Source organism: Pristiophorus japonicus, chromosome 12, assembly GCF_044704955.1.
Source record: "Pristiophorus japonicus isolate sPriJap1 chromosome 12, sPriJap1.hap1, whole genome shotgun sequence".
NCBI classification, from domain to species: domain Eukaryota; kingdom Metazoa; phylum Chordata; class Chondrichthyes; family Pristiophoridae; genus Pristiophorus; species Pristiophorus japonicus.
Genome location: NC_091988.1, coordinates 129973034 through 129986525, shown reverse-complemented (window position 1 = coordinate 129986525; position 13492 = coordinate 129973034). Strand labels below are relative to the sequence as shown.

Below are 13492 nucleotides of genomic sequence, written 5' to 3'. Positions count from 1 at the left end.
TCTAGACCCATCTTTTGTTTCTTAACTTGTCCCATTACCATCTCCTTTTGCCTTGCACCATCATCCCTTTTGTCTCTCTCATCTCTCCTGCCTTCCACCCTATCACAGACCTTCCCTTGTGTTCTTTTCCTCCCCCTTTCCCTTCCCCTGCTCTTGCTTAAAAACCTGTTAACTTTTTCCCTTCTGACGAAGGGTCATCGACCTGAAACATTAACTCTCTTTCTCTCTCCACAGGTTCTGCCTGACCCCGCTGAGTATTTTCAGCATTTTCTGTTTTTAATTTCAAAATGAAGCTTGTTGGAAAGATGGACAGTGGATGTCATCAGTCTGTCACAATGTAACCGGATGCTCTGGCTGTACTTTTATTTAAATGCGAGTTTGCAGAGTATTCTGCTAAGTCACCCAACTGCTTGTTTTATTGCCAATCTTTCTAATGATCACCACATATAGATTACTCTTGCAGCACGACTACACCTGAAACATTATCCCATTACCCTCAATGTCCCTATCAGATGCTATCTATCACTTCCTGTTATCTCATTGACTTAAAGACTGACAGTTTCTAAAGCGAAAATAAACAAACTACAATGCCGCAAATTCCTCATTCTTCCTTTTTATAAATGCGTGATTGTGCTACATCGAACTGCATCCAACCTGTTCACCATTTATAGCCAGTACAGCGTTTGTTTCCTCCTATGGAATCTGGCAAGCTCTGCTTGTGGTGCAACAAAATGGTTTCTTGAGCAGCAGTAACATGGGTGTAGTATCTTCCATAATTCTAGAAGAAGCAGCGATTGTAGCTGCAGTTGGTAGTAATTAATGCATGTGATCGGGAAACCAGTGTGCTCAGCAAACAACCTGCCTGCTCAGTGGTCTGGTCAGTCTCCTCTTTCTTATCACCTGATTTTAATGTAGTCACCCTATTAGTTTTAGGCCCTATGTAAAAACTTAAAGCAACTTAAGACCTCAAGTTACCTGTGAAACAAGCCTAAACTTTGATTGGCTTATGAAGACTTTTAAACTATCATTAAGTGTAGATTGATGTCATTAAAATTGTGTGAGAGATAAAGACAGGCAAATCAGTCATTTAATAGTTGTATATTTGAATGAACCTGACATCCAAACAGTTGCCTCTGTACATGTAATATTTTCGGGGAGGAAAAGGATGCAATAAGTCAGCAGCGAAAGAATTTTATGATAGTTTAGTGATGTGTTCTTGCAATCTGTGTTTTGTCACCTTTTCCAATAGCATCTGCCCTTGTAACTAAGTTGTGGCACTACTGGACAGCAAAAGGATTAGCAGTTCTATGGGCCCAAGTTTCCACATGATTTGCGCCTGATTTTTAGGAGCAACTGGTGGAGAACGGACTATCTTAGAAATCGCAATTCTCCACATTTTTTTTTTCTGCAGTTCTAGTCAGGTAGAACAGTTCTACTTTGGAACAGAATTTTTTCTTCAAAAGGGGGCGTGTCTGGCCACTGACGCCTGATTTGAAAGTTTCCACAGTGAAAACGTACTCCAAACTAAAGTAGAATGGAGCAAGTGAAGATTTTTGTAGAACTGAAAAAACTTGTTCTACACATTAAAAAAATCAGGCGCAGGTTACAAATTAGGTGTCCAGAACGAGGTGGGGGGGGGGGGGGGGAAGGGAACTCATTAAATTCTACAATAAATCCTTATTTATACTTCTACAAATATTATACAAATAAATCCAACCTGAATAAGCATTTATAAGCAAAGAAAAGATTAAATAAACCATCTTCCTACCTGTGTGAAAGTGCTTCAGGCACAGAGAATTCTGCAGGCGTTCGTTCCCGCGGGGGGGGGAAGAGAAGGGAACAGCCGCTTTGTTCCCGTGGAGGGGAGGGGGGTGAATTAAACAGCCGCTTCGTTCCCGTGGAGGGGAGGGGGAGAATTAAACAGCCGCTTCGTTCCTGTGGAGGGGAGGGGGGGGAAGGGAACAGCCGTTTCGTTCCCGCGGGGGAGGGGGGGAAGGAGACAGTGAGAAGGCTGCAAGTGCAAATGTGCTTTTATTAAAAAAATGTTCAAAAATTAAACAGCTACAAAGAACTACAAAAATGGCCGAGTGCCAATGTTTTTTTCACACTGAGCAAGCGCGAATGCTCCAACGCGCACTTGCAGCGTTGCCGGCAGGAAAAAAAACTAATTTAAATAGTACCCGCCCCCTCCCACTTACAAAATCGGCGCGAGTGTAGGCTCTGCCCCCCTGGGTGCCGTGCCAGGCAGACAAGGAGCTGCAGAACGCTCCAGAATTGCGAGGTTTTTTTAGGCGCCGTTTTAGGTGCGAAAAACGGGCGCCCAGCTCGGAGGGGCGCCCGTTTTTTATCCTGTGGAAACTTGGGCCCTATGGCTGGAAAGCGAGGGGTGATGTTGCCAATGGCTTTCTCTTGAGTAATGCGGTTTCGTGCACCTAGAGGAACACCGTTCAAAGATTCTAGTAATTCCACTAATTTGTGTCCATCCTCATCTTGAGCACCAAATATGAGGAGCTCGTGGACTAATGTTCAAAGTTGAGGGCATTCAGTCTGTTGCCTTGGCCTCTGATCACGCAGCCCGCTGTCCTCAACCCCTTGTTCCAATCCCTGACCAAACCAACTTTCCTTCCTCAGTTCGATGGTTGCTGACATCAACCAGTCCATATCCTCTTGCATCCTTTCCTATCTGCTGTCATCAATCCCCATCTCAAGACGAAAATCTATCCTCCACCGTTCATCTCTCCAACTACTGCCCTACCTTCAACTTTCACTTTTTTCCCCTAAAATCCTGGAACATACTGTTAACTCTCAACTATTCCTCCACCACTTCCTATTTGAAATGAGCTTCCAGTCTGCCGATAATGCTGACAGCACACTGTTCAATGTCATTAATGCTGTCTGATGTGATTGCAAACATAGCTTGCCGTTCATCTCATCCTCTTGGATTTCTAGACTGCCACTAACAATGTCAACCACTCCATTCTCCCTTTGCATTCAATACAATGCACTGTCAGGCCATCGCACTCTCATGGGTCCATTCCTACCTGCAGGATTGTAGACACAATATCACCTCTAATGGATTCTTCTTCCATGCTTGCAGGCACCTTTGCTGTATTCCAAGGTTCATGTTGGCAGCTCTGCGCTCAACCACTCTGCTGACTCGAGTAACCCTATGATTGTTTCAGGTGGACATAAAAGATCTCAAGACACTTTCGAGGAGCAGGGGAGTTATCCCCGGTGTCCTGACCACTCAACAAAATAAAACTGATTATCTGATCATTATCACATTGCTGTTTGTGGGAGCTTGCTGTGTGCAAATTAGCTGACACGTTTCCCACATTACAACAGTGACTACACTCCAAAAGTACTTCATTGACTGAAGCACTTTGCGAAAGACAAAATAGAAATTCAAGTCTTTCTTTTGATTTCTCTGTGAACCAGTGGCCTTGCTAATGATTGAAAAGAGCAATAAACCCTGCCAGCTTTCTTCAGTGATATTAGATGATGACCTGCTAGCACAGCAGACCACTTCAAAGTTATGTTTAAATTTTGGGGAAGTGTAACAAGAAAGGTACTGTGCACCAGCTGCAGTTGTACAGGAGCTGATTTAGTGCCCGTGAAAATTAATTTGACTAGAATATTAGTGAGACTGAAATGTAGGAAGCTTTTAAAATTGAAATAAGATTATTATATAAGCCAGCATTCTATAGGTAGATTCAGAAGAGGAAACACCATCACTGCTGGTATTGACTTTGGAAATCAAATTAATTTGTACAGCTGCGTTATATCTTTCTATTTGTCGAAATGCACAATCTTCTGGCATTGGCTGGGAAGCTGGTGTGACGGAATTACTAAGCGTAATACTTGCAGGAACTGGGCATTAGTACAGTGTAGAAGGAGGTTTTTTTCGACACTATCCTGCACAATGCAATCATTGCAGTCGTTGTTGACTCCAGATGTTCGAGTGGAAAATGGTTCCATTCCTCAGCATTAAAGTTTTTTTTTTACCTTGCTAAGCAGAAACTTAATGAATAACCCCTGCCTTGTTAGAGTCCACATGTACATTGTTACTGTATGAAATCTTCTGAATCACATTAAAAATCAATTTTAATAGAATCAAGTTAGCTCAGGGCAGTGTTATGATTGAGCCTGGTGCAATCGTTCTTTGTTTTGGGAAACTGCTTGCGGTCACTTAATCTTGCTACGTATTTAAAAAAAAAAAACTTGCATTTATACAGCACCTTTCATGACCACCGGACGTCTCAAAAGTGTTTTACAGCCAATGAAGTACTTTTGCAGTGTAGTCACTGTTGTAATGTGGGAAACGCGGCAGCCAACTTGCGCACAGCAAATTCCCACAAAAAGCAATGTGATATTGACCAAATAATCTGATTTATTTTGTTATATTGATTGAGGGATAAATATTAGCCAGGACTCCGGGGGTAACTCCCCTGCTGTTCTTCAAAATAGTGCCATGGGATCTTTTACGTCCACCTGAGAGGGCAGACATCTCATAGTGCACCGTTTCCTATGTACTGCACTCTCTGGAATGGGACTTAAACCCACAACCTTCTGAATCAGAGCCACAGCAAACATCTGTAGCTTGCTCCTGCTTAGAGAAATGGAGCACATTTGACTCTTCACTGGTCCTTTCCAAATGAGTACCAGTTGTAAATGTGCCAACTGTAATGACTGCTCAGTTAACTCATTTAATGAGGCAGTGATATCTTTCCTGTATCAATGTTACCATGTGTTATGCTTTTAAAACTGTTGGTCTCACAAACCAGCCTTTTGTGTAGAACTGCCCTAAAATGACCGTGAATGCAAACAATGGAATGTGGTAAGACATCACGATCTTGAAGTTACTGCAAAGCAACTTTGTAATATCATTGGAGTTACGTGAAAAATGTCTTCTCTCAGGCTATCCTGAAATCAGAAATTTTAACAGATAAAGGAGCAGAAACATCAGTAAATGGATAGTTTTAAGTTTTTCAGAATGTACTTTTTAATTCCCCTCATGTCTGTTCCCTTCTGCCACTCTCCCTCAATGTATTGACTCTTCAGGGTACTGTCCCATGAGTGTTAGTCAGCTGAGGGCTTATTATTAGTTGACTGCCAGGGCAGGTGGTGAATCACAGCCAGACCATCATCATCATCATAGGCAGTCCCTCGGAATCGAGGAAGATTTACGTCCACTTTTTAAAAATTAGTCTTTAGGTGGCTGAACAATCCAATACGAGAATCACAGGTGGGACCGATAGTTGTTGAGGGAAAGAGTGGATGGGACAGGTTTGCCGCACGCTCTTTCCGCTGCCTGCGCTTGATTTTTGCATGCTCTCGGCGATGAGACTCGGTGCTCAGCGCCCTCCCAGATGCACTCCCTTCACTTAGGGCGGTCTTTGGCCAGGGACTCCCAGGTGTCAGTGGGGATGTTGCACTGCCCCTCGGTCATCAATATCCACGGCGTGGCCCTGGACAACGTGGACTATTTCCCATACCTCGGGAGTCTATTATCAACAAGAGCAGACATTAACGACGAGATTCAACACCGCCTCCAGTGCGCCACTGCAGCCTTTGACCACTTGAGGAAAAGAGTGTTTGAAGACCAGGCCCTCAAAACTGCCACCAAGCTCATGGTCTACAGGGCTGTAGTAATATCCGCCCTCCTGTATGGCTCAGAGACATGGACCATGTACAGTAGACAGCTCAAGTCGCTGGAGAAATACCACCAACGACATCTCCAAGATCCTACACCGCCAGACCAGAATATCTCTCGATATCCACACGTGCTTACAGCAAGGGCCACTGGATAATAATGAGGCGGGACCTTGGCCAGTTGTTTTCTTGCCTAGTCCGGTATCAACAAGGATATGGCTGAAATATGTATATGGGATCCAACATGGTTACTTTCTGTGCTGATGTCCATTTCTATCATTTGCAAATTACGTTGGAATACCATACACTTCATGTCGGCAGCAAGATACAGACAATATATGACCAGACAGGATAAGTAATATGCAGTTTTACAAAGTAATGAAGGATATATGAATTATACTACCCTGTTTTCAAGCAGAGGTTTCCAAATGTTTCTGTTTGCAGGGACCCCAAGCAAATATTGACACTGTCTAACTTATGAAAGACCATGCCAGCTACCCAAAAAAGAACGGTGCTACAGTTGCAGAAAACATATTTGCATTGCAAGTTGATTTACTAATTATTCAACAAATGCAGAAATCTGATGACCTCAAGGACACCATTTTGAAAATTGTTTCAAAAGACAAAATGTGAAGGGAAAAATGTTCACCTGAAATTTTACATTGTATACTCTGAAAATTCTTAAGTTGACACAAAAGTTTGTGATTTGATTTTATTTGGACTGGAGAAAAGGATAACTTAATGGTCAAGTGAAAAGATTTTCTGTTCATTGCAGGAAACTAATTTGTAGCTGATGCTCAACTCCTGATTAAAATCCCGATTTAGATGAGGCAGTCCTTATAATCTTGCCATCTTCAGAAAGTTCATGAAGAAATTTTCTTGCGGAGAAGCTGTTGATCCAGTTTAATAGTGCTTTTGCCTGTATTTGCATTTGCAGATCTGCGCTTGAAGCAAGTAAAATCATTTGCATTCTTTCCAAAAGTTCAGACTCCAATACTTATTTTGAGTGAATGAAACCGAGAAATTGTTTTAATAATTATATATCCATTTAAAGAATTTGGAGCTGTTCTCTTAAGACTAGTTGGTGATTTTAGCGATCTGTTAATCAAGTAACGAATGAAATCCAGACTGGAGTTATTCTGCAAGATGGAGTTTGTAATGTAGCTGTGCACTGTTGAATACTGCTATGTGTAGAACTGTTTTATACAATGTAATTAAAAAATCATTTTATGATTTTATTAGGAACACAAGAGCAACATATGGTGTCAGAAGTACTGAATAAGGAGATTTAAAAAAGGATAATCATTGGGGGAATAACAGCGTTATGGAATGAAGCAAACGAACTGTTAAAATAGATTGCAACCTCCACCTTGCCTTCAGGTTTCCGGGATTCTTGCAGAAAATATTTTAGAATGTAGAAGCGGCTGTTGGAACACATGGTGAAGTGAGATGATTAGAAGATCTCCTTTTCTCAGTGTTGTAAGAGCCACGAGTATTTATAATGTAACTTTGAGGAAGCAGAAACTGGTTCTAGTTCTTGGTCGGCCTCTCATCTTCCATTCTTCATAAACTTGAGCTCATCCAAAACTCTGCTGCCCATACCCTAACCCACACCAAGTCCTCCTCACTCATCAAACTTGAGCTCATCCAAAACTCTGCTGCCCACACCCTAACCCACACCAAGTCCTCCTCACTCATCACCCCTTTGTTTGCTGACCTACATATTGGCTCCCAGTCCACCAATACCTACAATTTAAAAGTCTCATCCACGTATTCAAATCTCTCCATGACCTTGCCCCTCCCTCTCTCTAACCCCCTCCAGCCCTACAACTCTGCCTTCCTCCAACTCTGGCCTTGCATACATCATCATCATAGGCAATCCCTCGGAATTGAGGAAGACTTGCTTCCACTCTTAAAAAGAATCCTTAGGTGAACAGTCCAATATGAGAGCCACAGTCCCTGCCACAGGTGGGACAGACAGTCGTTGAGGGTAAGGGAGGGTGGGACAGTTTTGCTGCAAGTTCTTTCCACTGCCTGCACTTGTTTTCTGCATACTCTCGGCAATGAGACTCGAGGTGCTTAGCGCCCTCCCAGATGCACTTCCTCTACTCGCCCCACCATTGGCAGCGGTGCCTTCAGCCTTCTAGGCACTCGGCTTTAAAATTCCCCCTCAACATCTTCACCTCTCCATGTCGTATAAGACCCTCCTTTAAAACCTACTTCTTAGACCAAGCTTTTAGTCACCCCTAATATCTTTTTCAATGTTTGTCTGAAAGCAACTATATAAATGCAAGTTGTTAATTGTTTTCTTAAACAGCATGTTGGACATAATTCTATGGAAAATTACTGACCCGATTTCCTTCCCAGTGACACTGCGATGGTAGTGAACCTCCATGTGGGAGGAACAACTAGGTAACACTGATCTGAGCATCAGCAGGCTTCAGTTCATTAGTTAAAGTACTATAGTGTTGGTGCCAGATTTCAGGAGGGTAAATATGCTAAACCGATTCGGGATAGCTGCACTACAGATGAAAAAATGAGTGCTTTGAAAGCTGTACTTATGGACGAGGCAGTTGTCTATGTCTCAGATTAAAAAGGGGCTATGTGAAAAATTGAAACCTCAATGGTATCATATTCATAGACAAATTAACGGTACATATTTTAGTAGATACAAGGAAAATAACTCCTAGGGATAAGTACAAGATTCAATTGAGCTAAAAAGAAATGGGATTGTGGATTGATGTTGACCTAATAGTTGTAGGAGTCAGTGTGATCAAATACTGCATAGGACCTTTGATTCTTCAGGGTAGATTTAGGTGAAATCTCAAGGTGTGGCCGAGTTGCTAAATGGTTACTTTGCATCTGTTTTTACTATTGAAGTTGATGCGGAGTTGTCAGTGCTCAGAGGAACATAGCACTCGCTCATGCAAATCTGAGACACTGATGTTGATTGTAGCCCCTGCTGTTGGCTCATCTGAAATGAACTGTCTCTACACAAACCAGGAGAACTTCCCTTGTGGCTCTGTAGCCGTTACCTATCAGCAGTACAATTTGTTACCTATTAATGAAGTGAATTTTATGAACAAGCAGTCAGTCCAGTTTGGATTAGTGGCCATATGGTTGGGTGCTGTGCCCTGAAGTATCTCGTTCATTCAACTGTGTTTGCTGCTATGGTTTTCTGACTCCTTTACATAGAAACATAGAAAATAAGTGCAGGAGTAGGCCATTTGGCGTTTCGAGCCTGCACCACCATTCAATAAGATCATGGCTGATCATTCCCTCGGTACCCCTTTTCTGTTTTCTTTCCATACCCCTTGATCCCGTTAGCCATAAGGGCCATATCTCACTCCCTCTTGACTATATCCAATGAACTGGCATCAACAACTCTCTGCGACAGAGTATTCCACAGGTTAACAACTCTGAGTGAAGATGTTTCTCCTCATCTCAGTCCTAAATGGTCTACCCCTTATCCTAAGACTGTGTCCCCTGGTTCTGGATTTCCCCAACATCGGGAACAATCTACCCACATCTAACCTGTCCCGTCCCGTCAGAATCTTGTATGTTTCTATGAGATCCCCTCTCATCCTTCTAAACTCCAATGAATAAAGGCCCAGTTGATCCAGTCACTCCTCATATGTCAGTCCTGCCATCCAGGAACCAGTCTGGTGAACCTTGGCTGCACTCCCTCAATAGCAAGAACGTCCTTCCTCAGATTAGGAGACCAAAATTGAACACAATATTCCAGGTGAGGCCTCACCAAGGCCCTGCAGAACTGCAGTAAGACCTCCCTGCTCCTATACTCAAATCCCCTAGTTATGAAGACCAACATACCATTTGCCTTCTTTACCGCCTGCTGCACCTGTATGCCAACTTTCAATGACTGATGAACCATGACACCCAGGTCTCATTGCACCTCCCTTTTTCCTAATCTGTCACCATTCAGATAATATTCTGCCTTCGTGTTTTTTCCCCCAGAGTGGATAACCTCACATTTATCCACATTATATTGCATCTGCCATGCATTTGCCCACTCACCTAACCAAGTCACCCTGCAGCCTCTTAGCATCCTCCTCACAGCTCACACCACCATCCAGTTTCGTGTCATCTGCAAACTTGGAGATATTACACTCAATTCCTTAATCTAAATCATTAATGTATATTGCAAAGAGCTGGGATCCCAGCACTGAGCCCTGCGGCACCCCACTAGTCACTGCTTGCCATTCTGAAAAGGACCCATTTATCCCGACTCTCTGCTTCTTGTCTGCCAACCAGTTCTCTATCCACGTCAGTATATTACCTCCAATACCATGTGCTTTGATTTTGCACACCAATGGGACCTTGTCAAAAGCCTTTTGAAAGTCCAAATACACCACATTCACTGGTTCTCCCTTGTCCACTCCACTAGTTACATCCTCAAAAAATTCCAGAAGATTTGTCAAGCATGATTTCCCTTTCATAAATCCATGCTGACTTGGACCGATCCTGTCACTGCTTTCCAAATGCGCTGCTATTTCATCCTTAATAATTGATTCCAACATTTTCCCCACCACTGATGTCAGGCTAACCGGGCTATAATTACCCATTTTCTCTCACCCTCCCTTTTTATATCGCAGTGTGGGCCGGCCGTGCTGTCCCTGTGCCCCTGTCCCCAAACTTGCGTCTCTCCTGGGCCCCGATCACGTCCCTCCAGTCTCTTACCGCTCTTTCGTCCCGACCTCGTCGCTCCTGCTGTGTCTGCCCACACGCCAATCACCGACCTGATCATTTAGCAGCATATATGTTGAAGTATGTGCTTCAGAGGTGTGATGTGTGAAATATAATCACACCTTTCTAGCATGCGGTGTTACTGCTTGCTAGGTGTGATTTATGATTTATCATCTCTATCTTTCCGGCCTTGTGAATCTGAGCAAATTCTGCTAGATTTAGTAAAGCTACAGTTTACACCATTTCTGCAGATTAATTGAAATATAGGTGTTCGAGCTGTGTGGGTGTGCTGTAGATACTTATAATTTTGGCCAGTGATATCACTCCATTGGGCTTCATTAATATCAACCTAAGATAATGCATTTAACAGACATTACAACGTGACTTGTTCAGTGAACTATTGAATTAATATGTGATGACAGCATTGCAAGTGACCCTGTCTATAGACAGGGTGTATGTGGGTGAAAGCGCCATTAGACCCAGGTTTTATTTCTGATCTCGGCTAGGACGGCAAAAAGAGCTTGACTTGGTTTGTCACAAGCCTTTTGTTTGTTTTGATGTAAAGTGCATTAATAAACAATTTCTTAAGTGTCTGTAGTAAGAAAAAAACTGATTGTTTAGATGTTTGAAACTCTGCATTTTTGCTGGGCAGATGAAAGGAGAATAAACTATTGGAAAATGTTCTTAGGTGGGTGTTGAATAGCACTGCCAACCTTCCAGGAATTAAAGATTAATCTCCCAGGACATTGTGTGAGCAATCTGGGAGAAAAACCATAAGGGCATTAAAAGACATTTGTTCCATTAACTTTGAACACTTTAAACAACTTGAATTTATATAGCGCCTTTAACATAGTAAAACATCCCAAGGTGCTTCACAAGAATGTTATCAAGCAAAATTTGACATCAAGCCACATAAGGAGCTATTACGACAGAAAAGAGGTAGGTTTTAAGGAGCGGCTTAAAGGAGGAAAGAGAGGTTTAGGGAGGGAATTCCAGAGCTTAGGGCCTTGGCAGCTGAAGGTAGCAATGGTTGAGCGATTAAAATCAGGCCTGCTCAAGAATTAGAAAGCAGATATCTCTGCGGTTTGTCGGGGTAGAGGAGGTTACATAGAGGGGCGAGGCCATAAAGGGATTGGAAAACAAAGATGTGAATTTTAAAATCGAGGAATTACTTAACCGGGAATCAATGTAAGTCAGCGAGCACAGGGGTGATGCGTGTTAGGACACGGGCAGCAGAGTTCTGGATGAACGCAAGTTTAGAGGGTAGAACGTGGGCGGCCTTCCAGGAATTTTTGTTATAAGAATATTGGAGATGTGTTTGGTGGGGGATCGGGAGGAAGTGGTGCAAGGCTGTTCAATTGGGCGCGCCAGTTGGAATGGCAGTTCATCTCATGAAACGTCCAATCAGAGTTGTCAACCCTAGCGTTGGGTGCAGTTAAGGAGGAGAGGTCAGAAGTTGCACCTCCCCATGATTATATTGGCACCTGAAATTTGTCAGTGATTGTTTGGGCAAGGTACTGGAGGGCTTACTGATTAGGCAACTATATATTAGTATGTGTCTCATCTTTAGGAGAGGAGAAAATTGGTCAAATGCAAAACAGGTTTAACATTAATTTTAGTCAGGCAGGTGTGAAGGAAGTGCAGCTTAGTCCATTTTTCTCTCGAGCCAGTGACTGGTCCTGTTGACTGTTTTGCAGATTTAATTTTGAGCCCGATTCCCGTTTCTGCATTTTATGTAAGCTTCTTGGCTAAGCCCAGGGACGAATGTCCAGCAAAAGGCTGCCATGAGCTGAACCGCTATAGTTCTCACACCTTCTAACCTGTGTACTAATGGTTTGGGAACGGGGCATTGTAGCACACTGGTTATGGTACTCCAGAGAACATGATTCACACCATGGAAGTTTGAGAAATTGAGTTGTTTATAAGATTCTAAGGTATCGAATGAAACAATCAGATTGTCAGCTGGTTCACTAATGCTCTTTGGAGAAAGAAGCCTGCCTACCTTGCCTGATCTGGCTACATGTGATTCCAGTCCCACACCTCTGTAGTGGCCGAGCAAGCAACTTAGTTGTATCAAACCTCCTAGAAGGTGGCTCATTGCCACCTGCTCAAGAGCCTTGCCATATCCTGGGAATTCATTTTTTAAATTGTAAAGTGCACCTTTTGTAAGGTCCATCTTTTGGACATAATTGCAGTTACAAAGCGACTGGCTTGCCGTGTCTTTACGTTTTGTTTTTGTCTCCCAATTTTGCTCATCGGACATTGAAAGGATGTAAACAAACCTTTTTTGTTTTGTGTATTTCCAGGATACGGGCGTCGGCAAATCTAGCATCGTTTGGAGGTTTGTAGAAGATAGCTTCGATCCGAACATCAATCCCACAATAGGGTGAGCAGTACCAAGGTTTTTCAAGATGTACTTTTAAGAATAAGTACTGCCCTATGCTGGGATGTTATGTAACTTGTGATCTTTGGTTTATATTTAGGGCTTCCTTTATGACCAAGACAGTACAGTATCAAAGTGAGTTGCACAAGTTTCTGATCTGGGACACAGCTGGTCAGGAGCGGGTAAGTGGATGGACTGCTGCTTGGTGACCAAATATATGCGTGTGAGAGACATTTTAAAAAAAAAAATTCTAAATGCTTAGCATCTCGGAACATAGACCATTTTTTTGGGCCCAAGTTTCCACAAGAAAAAAAAACGGGCGCCCCTCCGAGCTGGGCGCCCGTTTTTCGCGCCTAAAACGGCGCCTAAAAAAATCCTCGGTATTCTCCACCGACTTACAGGTCTGTGGCACTCGGCGCAGCCAGCAGGAGCTGTGGGGGGGGGTCGGAGCCAGGTCCGGCGCTGAAAACAGTACCGGGACCACTGCACATGCGCACTACAGTCGGCACGCAAGTGCAGTAGCTCCAGGCGCCGAACTGTGTGGGAGGGGCCCGAAGCACGCAGCCCTTAGCCGTGGCCCAATGGCCTCACTGGGGCTGCGTGAATGAGGCTCCTCCCACGGCCAGCTCCTGCTCCCTGCCCGACCAGACCCGACACTCGCTCCCCCGCCCCCACCCCCCCCCCGACCTGACACTCGCTCCCCCCCCCCCCGACCCCCGACCTCGCTACCCCCTCCCCCCCCCCCGACCCGAC

General features: G+C 43.7%; 1 protein-coding gene across 1 annotated transcript in view; it reads left to right on the top strand.

Moving 5' to 3' along the window:
- The window catches only part of rab22a (RAB22A, member RAS oncogene family), an 80978-nt gene that overhangs the window by 8025 nt on the left and 59461 nt on the right, over nucleotides 1-13492 (top strand). The window contains exons 2-3 of the mRNA XM_070895931.1: nucleotides 12663-12742; nucleotides 12840-12921. Of these exons, the coding sequence (XP_070752032.1) occupies nucleotides 12663-12742; nucleotides 12840-12921 (162 nt within the window). The remainder of the gene's footprint in view (nucleotides 1-12662; nucleotides 12743-12839; nucleotides 12922-13492) is intronic.